The 26,463-nt window shown below is 36.9% G+C and overlaps 1 protein-coding gene and 1 non-coding gene across 3 annotated transcripts; both read right to left on the bottom strand.

Moving 5' to 3' along the window:
- Positions 1-211: 211 nt before the first annotated feature.
- On the bottom strand, positions 212-2,544 carry LOC108983343 (WAT1-related protein At3g28050-like). Of its 2 annotated transcripts, none has more exons than XM_018954933.2 (8): positions 2,448-2,544; positions 2,074-2,268; positions 1,905-1,970; positions 1,672-1,785; positions 1,302-1,539; positions 1,037-1,195; positions 783-934; positions 212-570 (listed from the first exon to the last, which is right to left on the bottom strand). In XM_018954933.2, exons 2-8 carry the CDS (start codon positions 2,244-2,246, stop codon positions 411-413), a joined length of 1,062 nt encoding a protein of 353 aa, XP_018810478.2. In that variant the 5' UTR covers positions 2,247-2,268; positions 2,448-2,544; the 3' UTR covers positions 212-410. The 2 variants fall into 2 exon arrangements, with proteins under 2 accessions (XP_018810478.2, XP_018810477.2); XM_018954932.2 differs by having other exon boundaries at positions 2,377-2,543.
- Positions 2,545-15,441: 12,897 nt separating this feature from the next.
- LOC118344387 lies at positions 15,442-15,550 on the bottom strand. Its single transcript, XR_004798160.1, has one exon. It is a non-coding gene; the product is annotated as a small nucleolar RNA R71 (small nucleolar RNA).
- Between the last annotated feature and the right edge of the window lie 10,913 nt (positions 15,551-26,463).

Raw genomic sequence — 26,463 nt, 5'->3', positions numbered from 1 at the left:
AACTTTATTTAATTTAATTAAATATTTATGTATCGGACCCACTTAGAGAGAATATGGCCATCATGTGAGAAAGAATATTAAGAATATAATATAAATAATTAAATTTTCTTCTTCCTATCGGTTTAAGATTTTGGGTATGAACAAAGTTGAATGGATACTCATTGCTAACATAGAATCAAAGGAGTACTGCAAGCTGATCTGAAAAATAAAATGCTAATATACAATTTTTAGAGGTTTTATTTTGTATAATCTCTCGAGGTATGCTAACTTAGTTACATAAAATATTCACATTTAATAATTTTAGTTGTTCTTGCACATAACACATGCTTACGGCCAATCAATTTAAATTTTCAGCAACAAGTACGGAAGGCTTTAAATGAGCTAGCTTCGATCATATTTTTGAAAGAAATCTATATTTCAGTGCTTTTATTCTGCAAAAGAGGAACTCTAGGAAAGGATGACTCAAGGCTACAATTTGGATGATCTTCATCAACCGGTTGAATCTCTTGATGAGCTTGCCCCCATATCACAGCATAAAACCCAGGAACTATTATTGCCGCTCCAATCACACTGCAGAGCATCAAGTAGTTGGCCACCATAAGTGTTAATTCCTTTTATTGAGAGAAAGAAGAAAATGAGAGAATCTGTAATGCATGAATACTACTGCATCGTGATGACAATAGCAAGATACCAAAAGAGCATTTGACTTCATATATGCTGACAATTAAGTAAAATGAGAGAATCTGGCCATATCATTGAGATACAGAGGAGCTAGCATATACCTTCCAAGATAAAGAGTATCCCCAAGAATAGTAACCCCCATGACAACCGCAATGAATATACCAAGGGGCTTAAACATGGCTACATACACAGGCCCTTTCTCACGACATGCCCATAGATAAACACTTGCTCGGATTGTAAATGAAAACAGTGCCTGGAGATTGAGTCGTGTGGTAATTAATTAGCTACCATATTAAATAATTTTAACTTAGAAGGGAACGAAGAGAGATTTTTGCGTTCAAATGGGTTTGCATACCGAGTATCCTATAGCGATCAACTCCATATTGAGGCTCAATTTCCAAGCATTTGGGTCTTTCTCTGCAATTAATGAGATGATGGCTGATACGATGGCCACAAAGATACAGCGAATGAGTGCCACAATCAGCTCTGCAGGGTACTCCCTAATAATCCTTGTCTTGCAGCCAAAAACAACAAAACAAACATATTCGGAGATAGATGATGCTATTAAAAGTCAATGAATGAATAGCTGGAATTAAGAATTTCCCATGTATTATTATTACCTGTATATTGAACCCAAGTGCAAGTAAAAAGCTTCCAGACGCCAGGAGAAAGCCCCCAAGGAGCCAGTTTGATTGCATCGTTGAAAAATGTCGCCCGACCTCCACTCTCTTGGGTAATGAGGCAACCGTAATTGGTAGGCCTTTGTATAGAGTGACGGTCAAAGCCCCTGCGATTAAAGCAATGGTGCCAATGCACTTGGCGCGGCTGCTTTTAACTCTCAAGTCCAGTTTCTCAAACCTAAAAAAGCCCATTTTTTTTTCAAGTACAGCTTACCGGCCAATAGCCATTTTTAAATAGAAGAATGAAAGGAAATAGAAACAAAACAAATTGCAAAGCACTGAAGACAAGGGACTTTATTAAAAAGCTCACCCGGAGATGATGGCCAGGAAAAAAGTAAAGGCTGGTATTAGATCAGACGCTACTGAGGCCATAGTAGGAGAGCTGTAACCTATCCCCAAAGCTTTAAGTATCTGTACACTATAACTGCGTATATGGGAAAGAGATAAGATTTAGTTAACAAACAAATACGCAAATATCTGGGTAATTAGACTCACAAAGTCATATCTATGCCGATACCATGACATATTTAACTGGAGCGGTACCTAATCATGGAAACAACAAACATTCCACCAAGTATGCTCCATGTGAGTGGAGGAAGAGACCTTTTTCTGTAAGTGATTAAGATTTAGTAGTTGGGAATTAAATACAAGAGACAAAGAGGCTTTACAAAAGCAAGCATGGTTAATTGCTGGAGCAGAGTAGAAGAATAACCTGTAAAATATGATGGAAGTTGGGAGAAGGAAGAAAAAGGCGAGGGAATTGGAGTACGTAACAAAGACGAATTCACTCATCCCTCTCGTCACAGCAGCTTTGTTAACAGTGTTCAAGCCCACGTCCAAGCACTCCGCTATCACCATGATTACAGTCACGCCTTCCCTCCACATTCTGCGTCTTCCGAACGCGGTTCTGAATCACGTTAGCAAATCAAACACAATTTAGAATTATTGGTGTGGTTGATGGGCAACAGATGATGTCTCTTTAAAATTCAGGTGATCGACATCAACAACGTTATACCCTAACAAGGACAAAAGCAAATTAAGACAATGACATAACATCAGAGGGGCCATAACAAGACGGTAACAGACCGGCCAAGTCCTGTTTTGTTCCACTGCTACTCATGCAGATCACAAAGATTAAAAACAGCGGGGACTTTGGGGTGTGACGACGACACACAAGATGGTATTTCACGGAGAAAGAGGAGACTCCTTTTTCTTTTTCAGAAGGGTAATTAATAATCGGCCACTAACGTCACTTCTCACTTCGAGTGGCCCACAGATTGTTTATGGTTCGGAAATTCTGACCGGAATCGGATTTCAAACTCAGTTAGTTCGGATCAGACTCAGGCCAGAACTCGAGTGAATTTAAACCCGAAATTCAGTTTTATTTATTTATTATTTTTTTTCACTTTGCACCACGCTGTTTACGTTCCAGGTCACCATAATTTAGGGCATAGTAATTTACCTAGGAGCGGTGCTACTCTCTCAACCTCACGCTAATTTATTTATTTTTTATTTATATTTTTTTATCATTTTAAAATATTTTAAAAAAATAGAAAAAAATATCAATATATTAATAGTCACTTCTTTAATTGTTAAGTAAAAAAAAATTAAAATACATGAGGTGTTTATGAGTATACGAAAATGCTCTCTCAATACCTTATTATTGGACTAAAATACTAAAATGTGAATAGAAATCATCAGAATTAATGTGTATTCTTGAATTGAATTTCTATTTATTTTGGGATACTCCTGAACAGATTTTTATGTTTAATTTCAGAGTCTATAAAAAAACAAGTCCAAATCTAGTCAAATTCAAAATGCTTTCAAGTGGGTAAGACGTTGGAACAAGTTAAGAACTTTCAAAGAGTGTATGACTCTTCAAATAAGGATAATGATGGAGTTTTAGAGTAATTCGAATTAAGAGAAATAGTCAGTCCGAAATTCGCTAAAAGACAACCTGTACATAGTTTAGTATTTTGATCATAATTTTTCGCTCAAATATCAGATTGATGCGATTTTTGATGCATTGTAAAACTATCTTAAAGGGCTACAAAGTTGTCTCTAATAAGGATTTCTAAATTCAAAATTTTGAAGTACATATGTGGTTGTCAAGACGAGTCCTAAAATTTAGGCGATTTTGTATGCGAGAAATATAAAATATATTAGGTTTTCTTTCCTACCCTATATAAACATATCATTAGCACGAAATTGAGAGTTGGATGAGGAAGAGAGGAAATTAATTGCTATGGTCGCCATTTGCTTTATTTTTCTCTTAAGATTTTTGTTGTCCATTATATTTATGAGTAACTAAATTTTCAAGTAGGGTTAGGGATAAACTTGCACATTAGATATTATTTTTATTTACTTTTAATTTATGTATTTGATTTTCATTTACTAAAACTCTTTTGTTTTATCATTCTCAATTCATTGTTGATGTTTTCTTCTCCGAATAATCATAGAATTTATTCTGTTTATGGATTTAGTCATGCTTTTTTTTATTGAATGGATTAGCTCTTTGATTATGTTTAGATCAATTATTTATCTATATTGATTTAGTTTTTTGCTGCAATATTGCTTCCTGAGTATATTGTCGTTGGATTTTCTCAATAGTGATAATAATTTACGTATTTAAAAAGTGGTGAATGATTTTTCAAAATGTTACATTTGGTTTAATCCTGGTTTATAAATCTATACATTCCGATTGAAAATTTTGGGAATTGAATTCTCAATTGAATTAAGAATAATTAAAATACCGAATTTGTGAAAGGGATTCCTGACGGTTTACTGTTTGTCAAATTTGAATATTTTTTTCGTTAGTCATTTTTTATATGAACCCGTGGGAATGAATTCCCTTGAACCTACAATCAATTTGAAAACTCCCCAACAAAGCCAAAAATCAAGTCAAGGATGGAGAATTTAGACCCGATGAGAACCCGTTTCAAGAACCTAGATTATATTAAAATCTAGACCCGTTGAAGAACCCGTCTCAAGAACCCAGATTACAAGGGAGGAATGCCACAAAGGTTGTGATTACCTTTGATAAGTTCAAGAATTCAATCAAGAACAAGAGGAGAAAACTCAACTCACAAATAAAATTCAATATTGTCTACTCTCAAATGAGGCTACAAAGAGTTTTTAAAACCAAACCTAATCAAAACCCTAGCCAAAATAATGCCCATTTTACCCAAAATTACCCCTGATGAACAGTACTGGCTACAGTACGCGCGGCTACATTAACCCCTACAATAAATTGATGAAACCCTAGTTCCTAAAATGTAACTTTTCAAATAAGCCCTTGGCCAAAACACAAGACCTTCCCAAAAACATAGTTAAAAAGAAATAAGACATGTGAGCCAAGCATCTTCAAGCCCACTTATTCTAAACTAATAAAATAAATCATTTAACCAAATTGGAAGCCTCCAATAACAATAGGCCGTATCTCTAAGTCATGTCTTCCACAGCTTGAATAAAGTGGATCAAAACTGGTTCTTCTTCTTTCAGACCCATCTTCAGTGTTGGGCTCTTGCTGGCTTCATCCCAAGTGGATTGCACCAATCCTTGCATTGCTTCCTTGATCTTCTTGGCCCTTGATCTTGTAATTGGCCCATCTGGAACTTGCAAATGATCTTTAAGAGTAGGCCCACCTTGGTTCCTATCATTTCCCCTCTCCTCAAAAGGATTCGACCTCGAATCTTCACCTACATCAAAAGGAGAAAGATCAGAAACATTGAAAGTTGCAGAAACTTTATACTCACCTGGAAGATCCACTTTATATGCATTGTCATTAATTTTCTCAAGAATTTGGAAAGGTCCATCTCCTCGAGGATGCAACTTAGTCCTTCTATGGGCTGGGAATCTTTCTTTGCGCATGTGAACCCAAACCCAATCTCCTGGTTCAAAGATGACACGCCTTCGTCCTTTATTGGCTTGGGAAGCAACCCTTTCATTCTTTTGGGCAATTTGAAGCCGTACCCTCTCATGAAGTGACTTCACCAACTCCGCCTTCTTTTGTCCATCCAAACTACTCCTGTCATCAACAGGTAAAGGCATCAAATCCAAAGGAGTAAGTGGATTAAATCCATAAACAATTTCAAAAGGAGAGTATGAAGTAGTAGTATGCATCGTCCTATTATATGCAAACTCTATAAATGGCAAACAATCCTCCCAAGTTTTTAAATTCTTATGAACAACAGTGCGTAAAAGCTGAGTTAAAGTCCTATTAACTACTTCAGTCTGACCATCAGTCTGTGGATGACAAGTAGTGGAAAATAAGAGCTTAGTACCCAATTTCCCCCACAACACCTTCCAAAAGTAGCTGAGGAATTTAACATCCCTATCAGAAACAATACTCCTAGGTACACCATGGAGTCGCACTATCTCCCGGAAAAACAAGTCAGCTATGTTTGTTGCATCATCTGTTTTATGGCATGGAATGAAATGTGCCATCTTACTGAATCTATCCACAACAACAAAAATAGAATCTCTACCCCTTTTGGTCCTAGGCAGCCCCAAAACAAAGTCCATAGATATGTCTACCCATGGCTCACTAGGAACGGGTAAGGGTGTATACAACCCATGTGGCAAAACCTTAGATTTGGCCTTTCTACATGTAATGCACCTACCACAAATACGGTTAACATCTATCTTCATCTTAGGCCAAAAGAAATGTTCATGCAAAATGTCTAAAGTTTTCTTGACACCAAAGTGTCCTATTAATCCCCCACCATGTGCCTCACGCACCAATAACTCACGCATAGAGCAATTTGGCAGACAAAGTTTGCTTTCTTTAAACAAATAACCATCATGCTTGTAAAACTTACCAAATGCCGCCTTATCACATGCCACATACACATTTGAAAAATCAGCATCATCGGCATACATGTCTTTTACGTATTCAAACCCAAGCATTTTGGCACTCATAGAAGTAAGAAGTACATACCTTCAGGATAGAGCATCAGCAACAATGTTCTCCTTACCTTGCTTGTAACAGATGACATAGGGAAAGGTCTCAATGTATTCCATCCATCTAGCATGCCTTTTATTCAACTTACCTTGACCCTTGAGATACTTCAATGATTCATGATCGGTATGGATCACAAATTCCCTTGGCCATAGGTAGTGCTGCCAAGTCTCTAATGCACGAACAAGAGCATAAAGCTCTTTGTCATAAGTAGGGTACTTCAGGGATGCCCCACTTAACTTTTCACTGAAGAAGGCTATGGGCCGCCTATCCTGCATCAAAACGGCTCCAATCCCTATTCCTGAGGCATCACATTCAATCTCAAAAGCTTTGTTAAAATCAGGTAATGCTAACACAGGTGCAGAGCACAACCTTTCTTTAATAGTGGCAAAAGCATTCTCTTGATTAGCCCCCCAATGAAACCCAACATTCTTTTTAATTACCTCAGTGAGTGGTGCAGCAATGGTGCTGAAGTCTTTAACAAAACGCCGATAAAAGCTAGCTAACCCATGAAAACTTCTTACCTCAGTGATGCTTTTTGGCGTTGGCCACTCCTTGATGGCCTTGACTTTCTCTTCATCCACCTCAATACCCTTTGTACTAACAACGTAACCAAGAAAAACAACTTTTTCCATGCAAAAAGCACATTTCTTGAAATTAGCATACAACTTTTCACATCTCAACACATCAAACACATATCTCAAATGCTCAATATGTTCATTTAAGTTCTTACTGTACACTAAGATATCATCGAAGTACACAACCACAAACTTGCCTATGAATGCACGTAGGACATGGTTCATTAATCTCATGAAAGTACTGGGCGCATTTGTAAGTCCAAATGGCATAACCAACCATTCATAAAGCCCATACTTAGTCTTAAAAGCAGTTTTCCATTCATCACCCTCTTTCATTCTAATTTGATGGTACCCACTTTTAAGATCAATTTTACTGAAAATACATGAGCCATGCAATTCATCAAGCATATCATCCAATCTAGGAATGGGATGGCGATACTTTACCGTGATATTGTTGACCGCCCTGCAATCAATGCACATCCTCCACGTCCCATCCTTCTTTGGCACTAGTAGCACTGGTACTGCACAAGGGCTCATGCTCTCCCTCACGTACCCCTTGCTCATCAAATCTTCAACTTGCCTCTGAAGCTCCTTTGTCTCCTCTGGATTACTCCTATAGGCTGGTCGGTTTGGAATAGCAGCCCCGGGCACAAAATCAATCTGGTGCTCAATGCCTCTAATGGGTGGCAACTCATTTGGCATCTCCTCCGGGAATACATCCTCAAACTCCTGCAACAAAGAAACAGCCAAACTAGGAAGAGACTGGTTAGTTTCATCAAGAGTAAGATAAGACTCTTTATAGACAAGAAAAATCATAGGGCGATCTGCGAAGAAAGCCCTCTTAACCTCACTCTCTCTTGCATAGAAACTCACTTTTGCCTTTCCTTTTCTCTCAGAAGACTCTCTTTCTTTTTTCTCTCGTGGCTCCACTCTTTTTTCTTTACTCTCAGCCACCTCTCTACTTTCTTTTTCACTCTTTCTTTTATGCTCATATTCACTCTCACTCTTTCTTTTTTGCTCAATCTCTTTTTCACTCTTCCTTTTTTTATCACTCTCATTTTCACTCTTTCTCTTCTGATCACTCTCATTTTCACTCTTTCTTTTTTGAGCAACCTCACTTTTCAATTTCAGTTGGTCCTCATAGACCTGGCTTGGAGTTAAAGGAGCAAGTTTAATTGTTTTGCCCTCCTTTTCAAAGCTGTACATGTTCTTGAACCCATCATGTGTCACTCTCCTATCATACTGCCACGGCCTCCCCAACAAAATATGGCCCGCATGCATAGGCACAACATCACAAAGCACCTCATCTTGATACTTCCCAATAGAAAAAGTAACTAACACTTGTTTATCCACCCTAACCTCTCCACAATCATTCAACCACTGCAATTTGTATGGTCTAGAGTGTTTTAAGGTTGGTAAATTCAATTTCTCAACCAAAGTAGTGCTAGCCACATTAGTACAACTCCCTCCATCAATGATCATACTACATACCTTATTATTGACATGGCATCTAGTATGGAAAATGTTCTCTCTCTGTTGCTCTGCATCATCCACCTTAATGTGTGCATTAAGAGCACGCCTGGCAACAAGAGACTCACCTGTCACAGGGTATATCACTCCATCATCATCACTAGCATCATCCAACTCGGGCACCTCATCATTATCATCCTCACTCTCAGTCATCACCTCCCCATTGTCATGCATAATCATCACCCTCCTATTTGGACATTGAGAAGCAATGTGGCCTGAACCCAAACACTTAAAACATTTGATATCTCTATTCCGTGAAGGTTGAGATTCTACCTTGGGTTTGTTGCTAGTTCCCTCATCTTTTCCCTTAGGTGGTTCGGTCTTTCTCTTTGCTTCAGCTGGATCATTCCTATCCCATTTTGATTTCCAAGTAGTGCTAGAAACCGAAGTGTACCTAGCTGTCCCTTTTCTCTTTAATTGCCTCTCCACCTTTATAGCCATGTGCATCATGTCCTCTATCTCCACATAATGCTGCAATTCAATTACATTGGCTATGTCCCTATTCAACCCACTCAAAAATCTAGCCATGGTGGCCTCTCGGTCCTCCTCTACATTAGCCCGAATCATCGCCACCTCCATCTCCTTATGGTAATCCTCCACACTCCTAAACCCCTGTGTAAGATTTTGTAATTTTTGGAAAAGGTCTCTATAGTAATGGCTAGGAACAAATCTCCGTCTCATGAGAGCTTTCAACTCTTCCCATGTCTCTATAGGCCTCTCATAATTCCTTCTCCTATTGGTCACTAATTGATCCCACCAAATAATAGCATAATCAGTGAACTCAATTACCGCCAACTTCACTTTCTTCTCCTCAGAGTAATTATGGCAATCAAACACCAACTCTATTTTTTTCTCCCACTCTAGATAAACCTCAGGGTCAGTTCTACCTTGGAAAGATGGTATTTTCATTTTGATGCTACCAAGGTCTCTATCTACACCATCCCGACCCTTAGATTCCCCTCAAGTCCTCTTTCATGCCTAACTCCTCTATTTCTACTCGACCCAACGTCTGATGCTAAATCTTCCTCTTCCTCACCATCTCCTTCATTCTCATACTGATTTTCAACTCTATGCTCACGTCGCCTCCTATCTCTCCTACCTTGTAGATTTCTAATCGTTGCTTCTTGATGATCCATCCTATCCCTCACTTCACCCAACACCAAGTTCAACCGCTCAAACTGTTGTTGCATGGCTTGCAACACAAAGGATGTGTTATCTGGTCTCCCCCTTGGTGATGCGCTACTCCGATGAGACATTATCAGGCGCTACACAAGAGAATGTTAGTGGCAAAAAAAAAAAGTAAACCTCACACACTCCCTCACGTGTTTACACTCGAATAATGACACTCCACTCGTGTTTCACTCTTAATTGACTTTTTCCGATAATAGTCTCACACTCTCTTTGCCTTTTACCTCAAGAGTTTTCCCACTCAAGTTCTTTAAGAGCTAATTGACTCAATCAAGACAAAGCAACCTTGTTTTATCCCAATTAGTAATTAGGTCCAAGAAACAAGAACAAGAGAAACACGGAAGGAATGAAAAAAAAATGGCATGTGAATTAAAGAAATTATACGAATGAAACAGTAACAATAAGACAAGATACCAACTAGAATCACCCCCTTTGATGATAAGGCTCAAGAAAAAAAAATCTCGAATTTTTTTTTTTTCCTTTCTTTTCTTTTCTTTTCCTTTCACCAACTGATTTGATCACAATCAAGAATAAGCAGTTGAGAAAAACCCTAACAATAACTCAAAAACCCTTGGGCAAGTGATATACGGCAGTCTCTAGAACAAGAGATTTCAGCCAACACAAACCCTAGAACAATGAATTTCAGCAACCCTAACAATAGTGAAGAAATCTGCTAACCACCACTATTTTTTTTTTTTTGTAATCAATCCTAGAACAATGACGCCCTAGGATTAAATATGCAAGAAATAAAAGATAGAATAAGACCTGATTGGAAACCTTGCTCTGAATACCAAATGATATGAACCCGTGGGAATGAATTCCCTTGAACCCACAATCAATTTGAAAACTCCCCAAGAAAGCCAAAAATCAAGTCAAGGATGGAGAATCTAGACCCGATGAGAACCCGTTTCAAGAACCTAGATTATATTAAAATCTAGACCCGTTGAAGAACCCGTCTCAAGAACCCAGATTACAAAGGAGGAACGCCACAAAGGTTGTGATTTACCTTTGATAAGTTCAAGAGTTCAATCAAGAACAAGAGGAGAAAACTCAACTCACAAATAAAATTCAATATTGTCTACTCTCAAATGAGGCTACAAAGAGTTTTTAAAGCCAAACCTAATCAAAACCCTAGCCAAAATAATGCCCATTTTACCCAAAATTACCCTTGATGAACAGTACCGGCTACAGTACGCGCGGCTACAGTAACCCCTACAATAAATTGATGAAACCCTAGTTCCTAAAATGTAACTTTCCAAATAAGCCCTTGGCCAAAATACAAGGCCTTCCCAAAAACATAGTTCAAAAAGAAATAAGACATGTGAGCCAAGCATCTTCAAGCCCACTTATTCTAAACTAATAAAATAAATCATTTAACCAAATTGGAAGCCTCCAATAACAATAGGCCGTATCTCTAAGTCATGTCTTCCACAGCTTGAATAAAGTGGATCAAAGCTGGTTCTTCTTCTTTCAGACCCATCTTCAGTGTTGGGCTCTTGCTGGCTTCATCCCAAGTGGATTGCACCAATCCTTGCATTGCTTCCTTGATCTTCTTGGCCCTTGATCTTGTAATTGGCCCATCTGGAACTTGCAAATGATCTTTAAGAGTAGGCCCACCTTGGTTCCTATCAATTTTGCTTCAATTTAATTTGTATTTAAAATTATTTTTTGTTCTCCATTAATCATTTCATATTTTTCTTTAGTTTATTTGTTCATTCTGTTATTCTTTTAATTTGTCTCTCTGTAGAATCGACACCCCATTACTGTGCTACAACTACCGCGTTATTGTTTGGGCATAATCAGGTGTCAAAATGATGGACAAATAGAGTGGGCAAAGTAGCATTTTTCTTTACCTAATTGCACCATCAAAATGTGTCAATTATTCGTCTTACACTTATATTTTCACGAAGAGAAAGCATAAAGAAACCTAAGCCTGCAAGTGATGTTTGTATAAGCCATTGCAATATGGATTTGAAATTGCGGCGACCAACCAGCTAATCGCACAGTGAGTCCTCGATCTGTATGTAAGTTGTCTTGCATGGGAATGGATTAAAACGTAGATTAGTAGTTGCACATGCATGCCTCCGGTCGATCAATTCAGAACATAAATAGTTTGCACTTGTTAGTGACTAAAAATGGTGCAAAGTGGGGAAACAAAAAATCAGGTTCCAGATTTACAACCTGGGTTTTGGCCCGGGTGTACCAGGGCTTTGCAACCTGGGTTTTGGCCCCGAAAAAACCCGGAACTAGAGTCCGGTTTCCCAAGTTCTGGATCGGGCCGGGAACAAGCTTGCTGTCTAATGAAAAGTGAATTTTTTTCGGTCTTTTCTTTTGCTTTTGTTTTTGGTGTAGCAACCATATGTTAAATGTAAACGTAAAAAACACAGATGATCGTCTGGTACCAGATGAAAGAGTTCGTTCATTGATATTAAGGTGAGCCCGACCTCTCTGACTTGAACTCGCTGCTTAGCCGACTTTAGAAAACTACACGCGGACTTCTTTCTTGTTGCACAGTCTCAACCTCTCAGGTCCTTGCCTTCTTAATTTCTTCAAAGGATTCCTGCTCTCTAAAGACTACCAATCTCTCGCATGTATCAATTGTTGTGTGCACACTTGTCGGTGTGGTGAGAAAGAGACAAGGAACCAGAATGAGTGACCTCATTTGGTGGGAATTGACATTTTTGGACGTGTTTCATACATATTAGGAGATCTCATTGGACATCTGGGGGTGGATCAAGGGACCTGCAAACATACAAATATAGAAAGGAGTTCGGGGGTGGTCAGGGGATCCTCCGATGATTAAGGACTCGTTTGGATTCGTAAGTGATCTCAGCTCATCTCAGCTCATCTCAGCTCATCTCAGCTCATCTCAATTCATCTCACTACTATTCAGCAACTTTAACTCATAAATCTCACTACTATTCACAACTCATCTCATTACTATTCACAATCCATTTCAGCTCATCTCAGCTCATCTCAAATCATCTTCGAATCCAAACGTCTCCTAAGTTAGTTTTCTTTGCCCTCAAATTTTGTAAGTTTGAATATACCTTGAGTTGAAATTTTAAACTAGGTTTGGGGTGTCGTTGGCTTCCATTCCCAAGAAGTTCTTCCATCGTGCCCCATGCTTCGAGCATGTGAATCAGTTAGGGGTCGTGGTACCCTGAAGTAAATTATTAATGCGGCGTTGAGCTCTGACTCACATCTCAACATCCCCTTTGTTAGGACTGACGAATCCCATCTCTCTCTCTTCGTGGAGTGAACCATGATTGCTCTTTCGGGATGCATCCCCACAACTGCTGCTTCACGACCATCATTTCGATTGCTTCTTAGCAATCAAAATGATGGTTACCTCTCTCGCATGCTTCCTAGCAGCGATTTTCTAGGGACTTGAGGCATTTGTGTCCCCTCAGCCTGTCTCGGTGGAACCCACCTTCCTTTTTCCAGGAGATGGTGGCTATAGCTTCTCTTACACGCCTTTTGATAGCCACGTTCTAGTGATGATTTAAGGCAGCTGACAGCTCGGCGCACACCACCCCTAGCCACTTCTGTCAAAGTCTCATTACTCTTGGGCTGGCCGAACGAGCCTCTTACTTGTGGGACGGGCCTCTCACAAGCTGTTATCTTTGCTTTGCCAGACCGATGGTCCTCCTATGGCCCATGGGGCTTTGGGCTGGGCCCTTTTAGCCTATCCAGACATGATGACTGAGTTATGCTTGGAGCACTCTCAATGGATTAGGCAAAGTCCAATGATAGCTAAACATTAGCTAATATGTGTGAGTGTCGAGATATTTTGAATAAAATATCTGCATATAAAAGGTAAATTGAGTCTGAATTGATCCAAAACTGAGATTAAAAGTGAGATTTTTAGACAAAAGCTTTGACTTTTGGTTTTACAAGTTTAAAAGAACAAATCCATTATTTACCTAGCTACTGATGGGCCAAATGTTTTATCTACAGGTTAGAAGGCCCAGTTCCATGTGTTAAGCCCAAGAGGCTCATCAAACTTTCGGCCCAGCCCCGAGCTCAAAAGCCATCCAAGGAATCTGCTGTGGCTTTTCCTCACTACAATAAGAAGTATCGAGAAGGATCCCATCCTCCAGAGGGCGGGCAGAAATGGGAATCAAAGAGAAATGGTTAGAAGAGAGAGAAGGATGGAGATGATGAGAAAGGGGGATAAAATGAGAGACGACGCAACAGAGAAAGGGGGTTCAGAACCACATTTTACAATCTTTATTCTGTTTTTATATTTTCAGAACAATTGTTGGAATTCTTTTTGTTTGATACTAGGGTTTTCGAATCATCTAACCCATGATGATTCGTGGCTAATTTCTATATCTAGGGTTGCAGAGGAAAGGGTTTTCTTTCACCATTGCAGATTGTTATCTGTTGTTGTTGCGTTTAACCTAAACTTGTTGCTGTATTTTCATGCCTTATCTGCTATCGGGTTAGAGGGATTTCTTGTTCTTGACCTGTTGTAGACTCTTGGCACAACAGGACCTTGAAATAATCAAGGATCCATCAACCTTTGAGTCTTTAGATGAATGTGGATGACAATATAGTGAGGGTTTCATTTCTTTCGGTGTTTTTAATCTGAGTAATAACGGGTGTTTTATTTTAAAGTGTTAATTTCTTGATTGAATTACCATAAACAGATGCACTCAACAATTATAACCTGATGGAAGAGGAAACCCTAACCCTGTAATCCTAGTATTTACACTCTTTGATAAAATACAGTTTCAGTTTATGAGATCTGGAAAGTTATTTTGCATTCTTATTCACCTCGTTCTAAACATTAAGACTGCAATTCTGGTTTTATACTAATGTTTCTTTAGGTTAATTACAAACCCTTGCTTAATCTGTCAAACCATTACATCATCCCACATTTTGCATAAATTCAGTGCTCTCAAGTTACCCTTGATCTTTCATAAATTAAGAACAAATTAACTTCGAAAAGGATATTTGTTCCACCATACTCCAACTCCTCTTGATTGAGTTTATTTTATTTTGTTGGAACTTTGCTGAATTATGTTGATATAGTCATCCCTGTGAAAATGACCTTGGACACTCCCACTATATCCTAAATCTTCTTTTATACTTGAAAGCACTATTTGGAGAGTATCAAGTTTTTGGCGCCGTTGCTGAGGATTACTAGTAAAACATAATTTTTCTTGCAAAAAAAAAAAACAAAAGAGAAGAAAGAGGATTGTATCTGTGAACCTCTTCATAGAATGGGTAACAACTCTCACCCTTTTTGCCAAATAATTTTGGGTCTGTATGTTTTGTTTAAAGTTTGATTTACATCTGTTCTTAAATTTTCCTTTCCTATCTAGAATGTATGTCTGTTTGGACTACAGATCAATCATCACGGCTAGTTAGGACTGAGTCATTTCATCCACAGATTTGAGTCATCTTCTGAGAATCTAAATAACAAGGGGGAAAATGAGCATTGAGAAGTCTTGAATCAAAATAGGACATTAAGTGAGTACTTGTAGCCTGTTAGAACTAGCCCTCTCCTTCATGCATTATTCAACCTTTAAATGCAAATAACTTTAATGTTAAACCTGGAATGATCCCATTGATCCCTCATTTTCATGGGATGGAATCTGAGAATCCTTACTTGCATATTAAAGAATTTGAAGAAGTGTGCTCTACATTCATGGATAGGACATGTACTGAGGAAGTGATTAGGTTGAAGCTGCTCCCTTTCTCCCTAATGGATAAAGCCAAAACATGGCTGAATTCTTTAAGGCCTAGGACCCTAGGAACTTGGCAAGAGATGCAGACAGAGTTTCTAAATTTTTTTTCCCTATGCATTGAACAAATGCCCTAAAAAGGCAAATTATGAATTTTGGGCAAAAAGACAATGAAACTTTTTATCAATGCTGGGAAAGGTTTAAGGACTTGTTGAATGCTTGTCCTCATCATGACTTTGAACATTGGAGAGTCATTAGTTTCTTTTATGAAGGCTTGCACCCCAAAATGAAACAGTTTGTTGAAACCAAGTGCAATGGTGACTTTTTTGGTAAAGAACCTGATGAAGCCTTTGAATATTTTAATTATTTGGCTGAGAATGCTCAGTCATGAGATGTTTCTGTTGTTGGGGATAGGTCTGAGAATGTGAGAAGTACAGTAGGTAGGGCTGAGAAAAAATCCGACAATCCGAATCCGACTCCGCTCTGGCTCCGCTCCGAGTTCGCTCCGACTCCGACAAGTCGGAGTCGGAGTCGGAGTATTTTCCCTATTGGAAGTCGGAGTCGGAGTCGGAGTCGGAGTCGGAGTCATTGAAGAACCGACTCCGACTCCGCTCCGACTCCGCCTCCGACAATCCGCCTCCGCCTCCGACTTGGTCCTCCGACTCCGCCTCCGATTTTATACATATTTTATAAAAATAAATGTGTTTTTCTATATATTAATCATTTAAATTTTATACAACTATATCTTATATAGTTAGTTAAACTCAATAATATAGTAGTTAAATAATATATTTATACTATAATATATAGACTAAATTGACTAATAAATAATAATAGTTTAGTATATGACTATATGTAAATATCATACTATTACAAATTTATAATATTACTACCATGTTACATGTAAGTTGTAGCACTAAATTACTAATGTATAAATATAATAACATGTAATACTAATGTATATATAATATACTATAAACACTAAGATGCATAATAACATCAACATGTAATACTAATGGATAAACACTAATCTATAAATTTAGAATAACATATAATACTAATGTATAATAACTAAAGTATTATTCATATAAATTTTATATAACAATATCTTGTATTAATTATATTTTTTGACTTAATAAATTCTCAACATATTCCTTTTGATAAATATATTAGTAATACTAATATACATTAGTATATTAATTAGATTTATGGTCTAATACTAATACTATTAGTAATCCACTTTAAGTCTATATATAAATTACTATATAAATCACTATAGTATTAATTACTAATACTATATTACTATATGATACTATTAACTATAGTGATATACTAGTATTAGTATACTAATACTATCAGTGATATAGTTAGTATTGTGATTTATACTAATAGTATTATTTAGTTATACTAAATTGAAATCACTATAGCAAATACTAATATATAGTTATGCTAATCACTATAATTAATACTAATACTAATATAGACTATAATTATAACTTATAGTATTATACCTATACTAAATCACTATAACTTATATTAATATAGTTATACTAAATTACTATAACTAATACTAATATTTATACTAATACTATTATAGACTATAGTTATAACTTATAGTATTATACCTATACTAAATCACTATAACTTATACTAATATAGTTATGCTAAATCACTATAACTAATACTAATGTAGTTATACTAATCATTATAACTATATATAGTATTAATATCACTATTAGTATAATATATAGTATTAATAATAACTAATACTAATATAACTATTAGTATAACTAATATCACTACTAGTATAACTAATACTAATACTAATATACTAATACTATTAGTGTATTACTAATATTTATATATATTAATATATATATCAAGTATAAGAGATTAGAGATTTAATATATATAATATTAAATCACTAACATACTAATAGTATGATACTATAGTATTAGTAATTATACTATAAGACATAGTAATAGACTAATAGTATAATATATTAATACTATATTATATATAAAATAGTAATACTATTTTTTGAACCTTCATTTCATATATGGTGACCTTTTTTTTAATATTCATATATAATAATATATATCATATATATATATAATATAATTAAAAATAGATTCATAGTAATTATAATAGTATATTATAGTAACTATACGGTGCCTTTTTTTTTAATCTTCATTTTGTATACGGTGCCTTTGTTTATTGTAGTGATTAGTTGGATGTGGATATGGAATCATGGATGATGGGAGTACATGTAAAAATAGGACTTTATTTTTATTTTTAATTTTTGAATGTATGTTAGTATGTTACTTGTTTTATTTAGTTGTATTTTTTATTATAATCAAAAGTTTAATAAGTTTGGATTGTAATTTTGAGAAAATTGAAATTTGAAAGCCCACAATTTTTTTTTAAAAAAGTGGGACAAATATGAAATTAAAAAAAAATAAAAAAAGTCAAAAAATCCGACTCCGCTCCGACTTCGCTTCGACAAGTCAGAGTCAGAGGCGGAGCGGATTCTCTACATGTCGGAGTCGGAGTCGGAGGTTGGATTCGACCTCCGACAAAGTCGGAGTCGGAGTCGGAGGTTGGGCCCTCTGACTCCGAAACTGTCGGTGCTCAGCCCTAACAGTAGGGGAGGGGGAAAATACAACCTCAAGGAGGTTGATAATTTGCATGCTAGGATGGCTTTGATTTCTAAGAAATTAGAATCTTTTGAACTAAAAAAGATTAATGAAATGCATGTTTTACTCTCAAATGCAGATAAATGTGGGATATGTGAGGACCAAGGGCATAGTACCAATGCATGCCCCACTATATCTGCTTTTAAAGAGGTGCTGTTATATCAACCTAATACTGTGAATATGATTGCTAAGAATTACTCAGGGCCATTTTCTAACACTTACAATGCAGGTTGGAAGAATCACCCCAATCTCAGTTGGAGAACTGATCAGCAAGCTTCTTCCTCCACAGTACCCTATATGCCTTATACACCACCTCCAGGCTCTTCACATTACCCCAACCAACCTCATTTTATCTAGAAAAAGAATTTAGAGGAATCTATACAGCAACTCACTGTTAACCTCCAACAATTCATGCAAAGCCAAGCGACCATAAATAACTAAAGCTCCTAAGCCATAAATGACAAAAGAGGAACACTCACAAAAGTAACTACTTCTTTGAGTGCTCAGGAAAAGGGAAAGTTTCCAGCTCAACCCCAACCCAATCCATAAGGTCAACAACCTCAAGCAGAAGGGCCCAATGTGAAGGCTGTGAAAGCCATCACAACTTTGAGGAGTGGTAAGATTTTGGATAAACCTGAACCTAACATTGGAAATTCAGGTAAGGACTTTAACTCAAAACCAGATGGTGAATTACATGCTGAAAATTCTGAGATTCCTATGTATATACCAGCTCCATTAACTCAAAGGCTGACTTTTGCACATAAAGAAAAACAAAATTTTGAGATTCTAGACATTTTCAAACAAGTCAGAATAAACATTCCACTTTTAGATGCCATCAAGCAAATCCCTGCTTAGGGTTTTGCCACATGGGTTGTATACACCCTTATCTGTTCCTAGTGAGCCATGGGTAGACATATCTATAGACTGTGTTTTGGGGCTGTCTAGTACAAAAAGGGGTAGAGATTATATTTTTGTGGTAGTGGATAGATTTAGTAAGATGAAATATTTCATTCCATGCCATAAAACAGATGATGCCACAAACAAAGCTGACATATTTTTTAGGGAGATAGTGCGACTCCATGGTGTACTTAGGCGTATTGTTTCTAATAGAGATGTTAAGTTCCTTAGCTACTTTTGGAAGGTGTTGTGGGGGAAAATTGGGTAGTAGAAAGCTCTTATTTTCCATTACTTTTCATCTACAGGCTGATGATCAGACTGAAGAAGTTAATAGGACTTTAACTCAGCTTTTACACACTATTGTTAATGAGAATTTAAAAACTTTAGAGGATTGTTTGCCATTTATAGGATTTGCATATATTTGGACCATGCATACTACTACTTCATATTCTCCGTTTGAAATTGTTTATGGTTTTAATCCACTTACTCATTTACCTTTGATGCTTTTGCTTGATGATGATAGGAGTAGTTTGAATGAACATTATCAAATTTTTGAGAAAATTAATGAAAATGCATATAAAGTGGATATTTCAGGTAAGTATCATGTTTCTGCTATTTTAAATGTTACTAACATTTTTTCCTTTGATCCAGGTGAAGATTTGAGGTCAAATCCTTCTGAGGAGAGTGAGAATGATGGGAACCAAAATGGATTTAGTCTTAAAGATCATTTGCAAGTTCCAAATGATTGCATGGTCAAGAGCTAAGAGATCAAGGAGGCAATGCAAGGATTGATACAATTCACTTGGAATGTGTTTAGAAAGAGCCCAACATTCAAGATGGGCTTAAAGGATGAAGATTTAGTTTTGATTCATTTGATAAGCTATGGAAAGGGCAACGACATGACATTGGGCACTTGAAGGCTTTCAACTTGTTTAATTCATTTAAAAGACTTATTTTATTAGTTTAGAATAATTGAGTTTATTATGGGAAAGACTTAAGGGGGCCTATGCAAGGGCATGCTGGGAAATTTATTATTTTGTTGAATTAGGGCTTTAAGAAGTATTGTAGCGAACTAGGGTTTCAAAAGTACTGTAACCGAGTTATTGTAGCGCCATACTGCAGCCGTGGCACTATTCACTCAGGGGTATTTTTGGAAGTTGGGGCATTATTTTGGCTAGGGTTTTAATTAGGTTTTGGTTTAAATACTCTTTGTAGCCTCATTTTAACAAGTTTATGAAATTTGATGAATTTATTCATTGTGAGTTGAATTTATCTCCTCTTGTTCTTGATTGAAATTTTGAATTTATCAAAGGTAAATCACAACCTTTGAAGCGTTCATCCTTTGTAATATGGGTTTTTGAGACGGGTTCTTCAACGGGTCTAGATTTTAATATAATCTAGGTTCTTGAAACAAGTTCTCATCGAGTCTAGGTTCTCCATCTAGTGACTTGATTTTGGTTTTCTTGGGTTAGTTTTCAAATTGACTGTGGGTTCAACGGAGTCCGTTCCTGCGCGTTCATATCAACAAGTTAGTGCCATCATCCAAAATCACACACGCCCTAAATATAAAGATCCTGGTTCACCCACTATCTCTTGCATTATAGGTGAGGCCAGAATTGGCCAAGCTTTTGCATGACTTAGGATCAGGGGTGAATTTGTTACCCTATAGTGTGTATGAACAGTTAGGATTGGGTGAATTAAAACCAACTTCTATAATTTTGCAATTGGCTGATAGGTCCATTAAAATGCCTAGGGGAGTTGTAGATGATGTATTAGTACAAGTAGATAGATTTTATTATTCTGTAGATTTTGTGGTACTGGATATGAAATTAACTGCTCCAACTAATGTCTCTTCTGCACCAGTGATCTTAGGGAGACCCTTTTTAGCCACCTCTAATGCCATTATAAATTGTAGAAGTGAGGTTTTAAAATTGGGTTTTGGCAACATGACTTTAGAGCTGAACATTTTCAATTTATGCAGGCAGCCTCAAGAAGTGGAAGAAATGCAGGAAGTTAACTCTTTGGAAGCAATTCCCTTTGAAGATCTTTTCTTTAATATTGATTTTGTGGAAAATTTTCTGTCAACTGATGCTAATGATGTCTCTACTGTCCTTGCTGTATGAAGCCAAGTGACACACAATGGAGGCTGAAAATCGAGCCTTTACCCCTCATACCAAAACTTGCTAAGTGCCTAAGTGAGGATAGCCCAACACTGGAACTAAAAGCCTTCCCAGTGGAATTGAAATATGCTTATTTGGGTCCTGAGGAATCTTTTCCAGTGGTAATCTCATCTCAACTCACTGCTGAGCAGGAAGGTAAGTTGCTTGAGGTAGTAGTGCAGCACAAGTCTGCCATTGGATGGACCATTGCTGATATGAGAGGTATAAATTCCTTTACTTGCACCCATAGAATTTATTTAGAGGAGGGAGCTAAACCTTCTAGGGAGATGCATAGAAGATTGAACCCTACATTAAAAGTGGTTAAGAATGAAGTCTTGAAACAGCTAGATATAGGTATTATTTACCCTATAGCAGATAGTCAATGGGTAAGTCTCATTCAAGTGGTACCCAAGAAATTTGGTGTCATAGTGGTCAAAAATGAAAAAGGGGAGTTAACACCTACTAGAATGACATTTGGATGGAGAATGTGCATAGACTATAGGAAGCTAAATGCAGCTTCTAGGAAGGACCATTTTCCTCTGCCTTTCCTTGACCAAATCTTAGAAAAGGTGGCTGGGCATGAATTTTACTACTTTTTAGATGGTTATTCTGGGTATTATCAAATCGAAATTGCCTTTGAGGACCAAGAAAAGACCACGTTTACCTGCCCTTTTGGAACTTTTGCTTTTAAAAGAATGCCCTTTGGCCGATGCAATGTCCCTGCCACTTTTCAGAGATGTATGTTAGGCATTTTCAGTGACTTAATTGATGATACAATTGAAGTTTTTATGGATGACTTCTCAGTGTTTGGAAAAAGTTTTGACTCTTGTTTGGCTAAATTTAAAATTGTTTTGGCCAGGTGTGAGGAAAAGCAATTACTGCTTAACTGGGAAAAGTGCCATTTTATGGTGCAACAAGGAATAGTCCTTGGGCACATTGTATCTGAAAGGGGTATTGAGGTTGACAAATCTAAGGTGGAATTGATTGCAAATTTACCTATACCTAGAAGTGTGAAAGACATCAGATCTTTTTTAGGCTATGCTGGTTTCTATCGGAGATTCATTAAGAATTTTAGTTTAATCTCAAAACCTCTATGCAAGTTGTTGTTGCATGATGTTAGTTTCACTTAGACTGAAGAATGTCAAACTGCTTTTACCCAATTAAAAGCTAACCTCACTACTGCCCCCATAATCCACCCCCCTGACTGGACATTACCATTTGAAATAATGTGTGATGCCAGTGATTTTGCTGTCGGGGCTGCATTAGGACAGAGAAAGAATAAACTGCCTCATGTTGTGTATTATGCTAGCAAAACTTTAAATGATGCTCAGAAAAATTATTCCACTAAAGAAAAGGAATTGCTAGCCATAGTATTTGCATTAGAAAAGTTTAGGGCCTATTTGCTTGGTTCCTCTGTTATAATCTTTACTGACCATGCTACACTGAAATTTCTGTTAACTAAGAAAGATGCAAAGCCTAGGCTCATCAGGTGGATCCTTTTGTTGCAAGAATTTAACGTCACAATAAAAGATAAGAAAGGAGTGGAAAATATTGTAGCAGATCATTTATCTCGGCTTACATTGAACTCAACCATTCAAAATCACCCAATTTTTGACTCCTTTCCTGATGAGAATTTGTTTTCAGTCCATGTATTACCTTGGTATGCTGATTTGGTAAATTTTCTGGTGACAGGACAAACTCCAGCCCATTGGACATCCCCGGACATCAAAAGAATGAAAGCTGAGGCTAAGTTTTTCTTTTATGATGAGTCTTAGCTATTTAAATATTGTTCTGATCAAATAATAGGAAGTGTGTTCCTAATGATGAGTTCTCTGCCATACTCACTTTTTGTCATTCTGAAGCCTGCGGTGGGCACATTTCTGCCCACAAAACTGTAGCTAAAATTTTACAAAGTGGGTTTTATTGGCCAACAATGTTCAAAGACACTTACAAATTTTGCAAATCCTGTGAACCTTGTCAAAAATTAGGGGGGATTACCAAAAGAAATATGATGCGAATGCAACCAATTCTAGTTTTAGAAATATTTGATTGTGGGGGCATAGATTTTATGAGGCCATTTCCCTCTTCTTTTGGCTACTTTTACATTTTGCTTGCTGTTGACTATGTATCAAAATGGGTTGAAGTCATACCATCCATAAATTGTGACCATCACACTGTTTTAAAATTTCTCAAAGAAAATATTTTTGCACGTTTTGGTATGCTTAAAGTCATAATCAGTGATAATGGAACCCATTTTTGTAACAAACCTTTTGCTGTTTTAATAAAAAAGTATGGGATCCATCACAAAGTGTCCACACCTTACCATCCACAAACCAATGGCCAAGCTGAATTAGCGAATAGGGAAATAAAACATATTCTTGAGAAAACTATTAACCCTAATAAAAAGGACTGGTCTGAGAGGTTAACTGATGCACTTTGGGCATATAGAACTGCTTACAAAACAATTTTGGGATTGTCACCATATAGATTAGTCTATGAAAAAGCATGCCACTTGCCTGTAGAGTTAGAACACAAAGCATATTGGGCCATTAAGAAGTTTAACTTTGATACTGACCAAGTTTGTTCATCTAGGAAACTGCAGATATCTGAATTAGATGAACTTTGAAGGAATGCTTATGACAATGCTAAATTTTCCAAGGAGCGTATGAAGCATTTTCATGACAAACACATCCAAAGGAAATCCTTTTTCCCAGACTAGAGAGTATTGCTATACAACTCCAGACTACATCTCTTCCCTGGAAAGCTGAAATCTCGTTGGAGTGGTCCATATGTGGTAAAAGCTGTTTTTTCTCATGGAGTTGTGGAACTTCTTAATCCTCAGAATGGCAACACTTTTAAAGTTAATGGCCAGAGACTCAAACCATTTTTCTCAAACTTTTCACCTGAAGAGACCACCTTTAGTCTCATTGACCCCATTTCTTTTTAAATACTTGCCTGAACTCATTAATAAGGTTCTCCCTTTCGGGTGTAGTACTTTTCTGTGTTTATTTCCCTTTGCACATTCCACAATTAGGTATTTTTCTGTGCTCATTCTCATTTTCTTTTACTCTTTTAGTCTTAGGGGATAATTCATCGTAATATTTGCACATCGCGATGAACCACCAGAGGCATTTGTCAATGATTGGTTTGTAAATAGCAGCAATAGCCCTTAAATACCTTCTTGGGAAGCATGATCAGACTTGATGAAATGAAAACTTGTAGAAGTTTGGGTCAAGAAAAGGGTTTATTTATGTTAACATGTCTCTTAAACCAAGAATTTGTATCATGTAAGGGATTTCTGCTGAGTGTTGACACCACTTACACCTAGACGACTTGGAATGACACTTTATGGTTATTAAACTAATCAAACTATGCATTTGTTTAAACTTTCTAATGAACCATATCCTATTGGCTTAGGAAGAGTGTTAGTAAATCATTTATACTTGAGAAAAGGGACAAGCCAGGGATCTAGAATTCGAAAAAAAAAAAAAAACCAATTTAGTGTAATAGAAAAGGCTGCCTGCTTCTGGGACTCTTTGTATAGAAAGATCTTTTAAAGTGTAGTAGCGTGAAAGCCACTATTACAATGGTTTTGAATTAGAGAGAAACCTTAGGGCTCCACTTGAACAGCTGCTATGGATGAGACAATTAATGACTTCTAGTGGTCAACCTTGGAATCTACACTTATTATTATAACACAGTACTTAGCAGTACTCACCTTGTTTGGATGCATACTTTGGTTATTAGACAGTTAAGTGCATAAACTCCTTCTTAGAACTAAAATGTCTATTGCATTTTTTTCTTGAGTTGTGTCTGATTGGTGACATACCTCCATGAAGGGTAGAAGAGGGGATTTGACATCATGATTTGTAACCCAACATTACATTTGCTAAGAGACTAGCAAAAGGTAAGTTGGGGGGGGGGTGTGATTGTCGAATAAAATATCTCCATACAAAGGGTAAATTGAGTCTGAATTGGTCCAAAACTGAGATTAAAAGTGAGATTTTTAGACAAAAGCTTTGACTTTTGGTTTTACAAGTTTAAAAGAACAAATCCATTATTTACCTAGCTACTGATGGGCCAAATGTTTTATCTACAGGTTAGAAGGCCCAATTCCATGTGTTATGCCCAAGAGGCTCATCAAACTTTCAGCCCAGCCCCGAGTTCAAAAGCCATCCAAGGAATCTGTTGTGGCTTTTCCTCACTACAACAAGAAGTATCGAGAAGGATCCCATCCTCCAGAGGGCGGGCAGAAATGGGAATCAAAGAGAAACGGTTAGAAAAGAGAGAAGGAAGGAGATGATGAGAAAGGGGGATAAAAGGAGAGACGGCACAACAGAGAAATGGGGTTTAGAACCACATTTTACAATCTTTATTCTGTTTTTATATTTTCAGAACAATTGTTGGAATTCTTTTTGTTTGCTACTAGGGTTTTCGAATCATCTAACCCATGATGATTCGTGGCTAATTTCTATATCTAGGGTTGCAGACGAAAGGGTTTTCTTTCAGCATTGCAGATTGTTAGCTGTTGTTGTTGAGTTTAACCTAAACTTGTTGCTGTATTTTCATGCCTTATCTGCTATCGGGTTAAAGGGATTTCTTGTTCTTGACCTGTTGTAGACTCTTGGCACAACAGGACCTTGAAATAATCAAGGATCCATCAACCTTTGAGTCTTTAGATGAATGTGGATGACAATACAGTGATGGTTTCATTTCTTTCGGTGTTTTTAATCTGAGTAATAACGGGTGTTTTATTTTAAATTGTTAATTTCTTGATTGAATTAGCATAAACAGATGCACCCAGCAAATATAACCTGATGGAAGAGGAAACCCTAACCCTATAATCCTAGTATTTACACTCTTGGATAAATACATTTTTAGTTTATGAGATCTGGAAAGTTGTTTTGCATTCTTATTCACCTCGTTCTAAACATGAAGACTGCAGTTCTGGTTTTATACTAATGTTTTCTTAGGTTAATTACAAACCCTTGCTTAATCTGTCAAACCATTACATCATCCCACATTTTGCATAAATTCAGTGCTCTCAAGTTACCCTTGATCTTTCTGAAATTAAGAACAAATCAACTTCGAGAAAGAGATTTGTTCCACCATAGTCCAACTCCTCTTGATTGAATTTATTTTATTTTGTTGGAACTTTGCTGAATTATGTTGATATAGTCATCCCTGTGGAAATGACCTTGGACACTCCCACTATATCCTAAATCTGCTTTTATAATTGGAAGCACTATTTGGAGAGTATAAAAAAACACCACATTGGATTAGTCATTGCTATAAAAACTTGGATATTAACTCTAGTGGTTCAATAAATTTGTGGGGGAACAGTAACTCTTCCAAACATTAAAATAATTATTTCTTACTCCAACCAAAATCGCGGGAA

Source organism: Juglans regia, chromosome 13 (assembly GCF_001411555.2).
Source record: "Juglans regia cultivar Chandler chromosome 13, Walnut 2.0, whole genome shotgun sequence".
NCBI lineage: Eukaryota > Viridiplantae > Streptophyta > Magnoliopsida > Fagales > Juglandaceae > Juglans > Juglans regia.
Note: the sequence above shows the minus strand (reverse complement) of the source record. Positions and strands in the feature narration are given on the sequence as shown.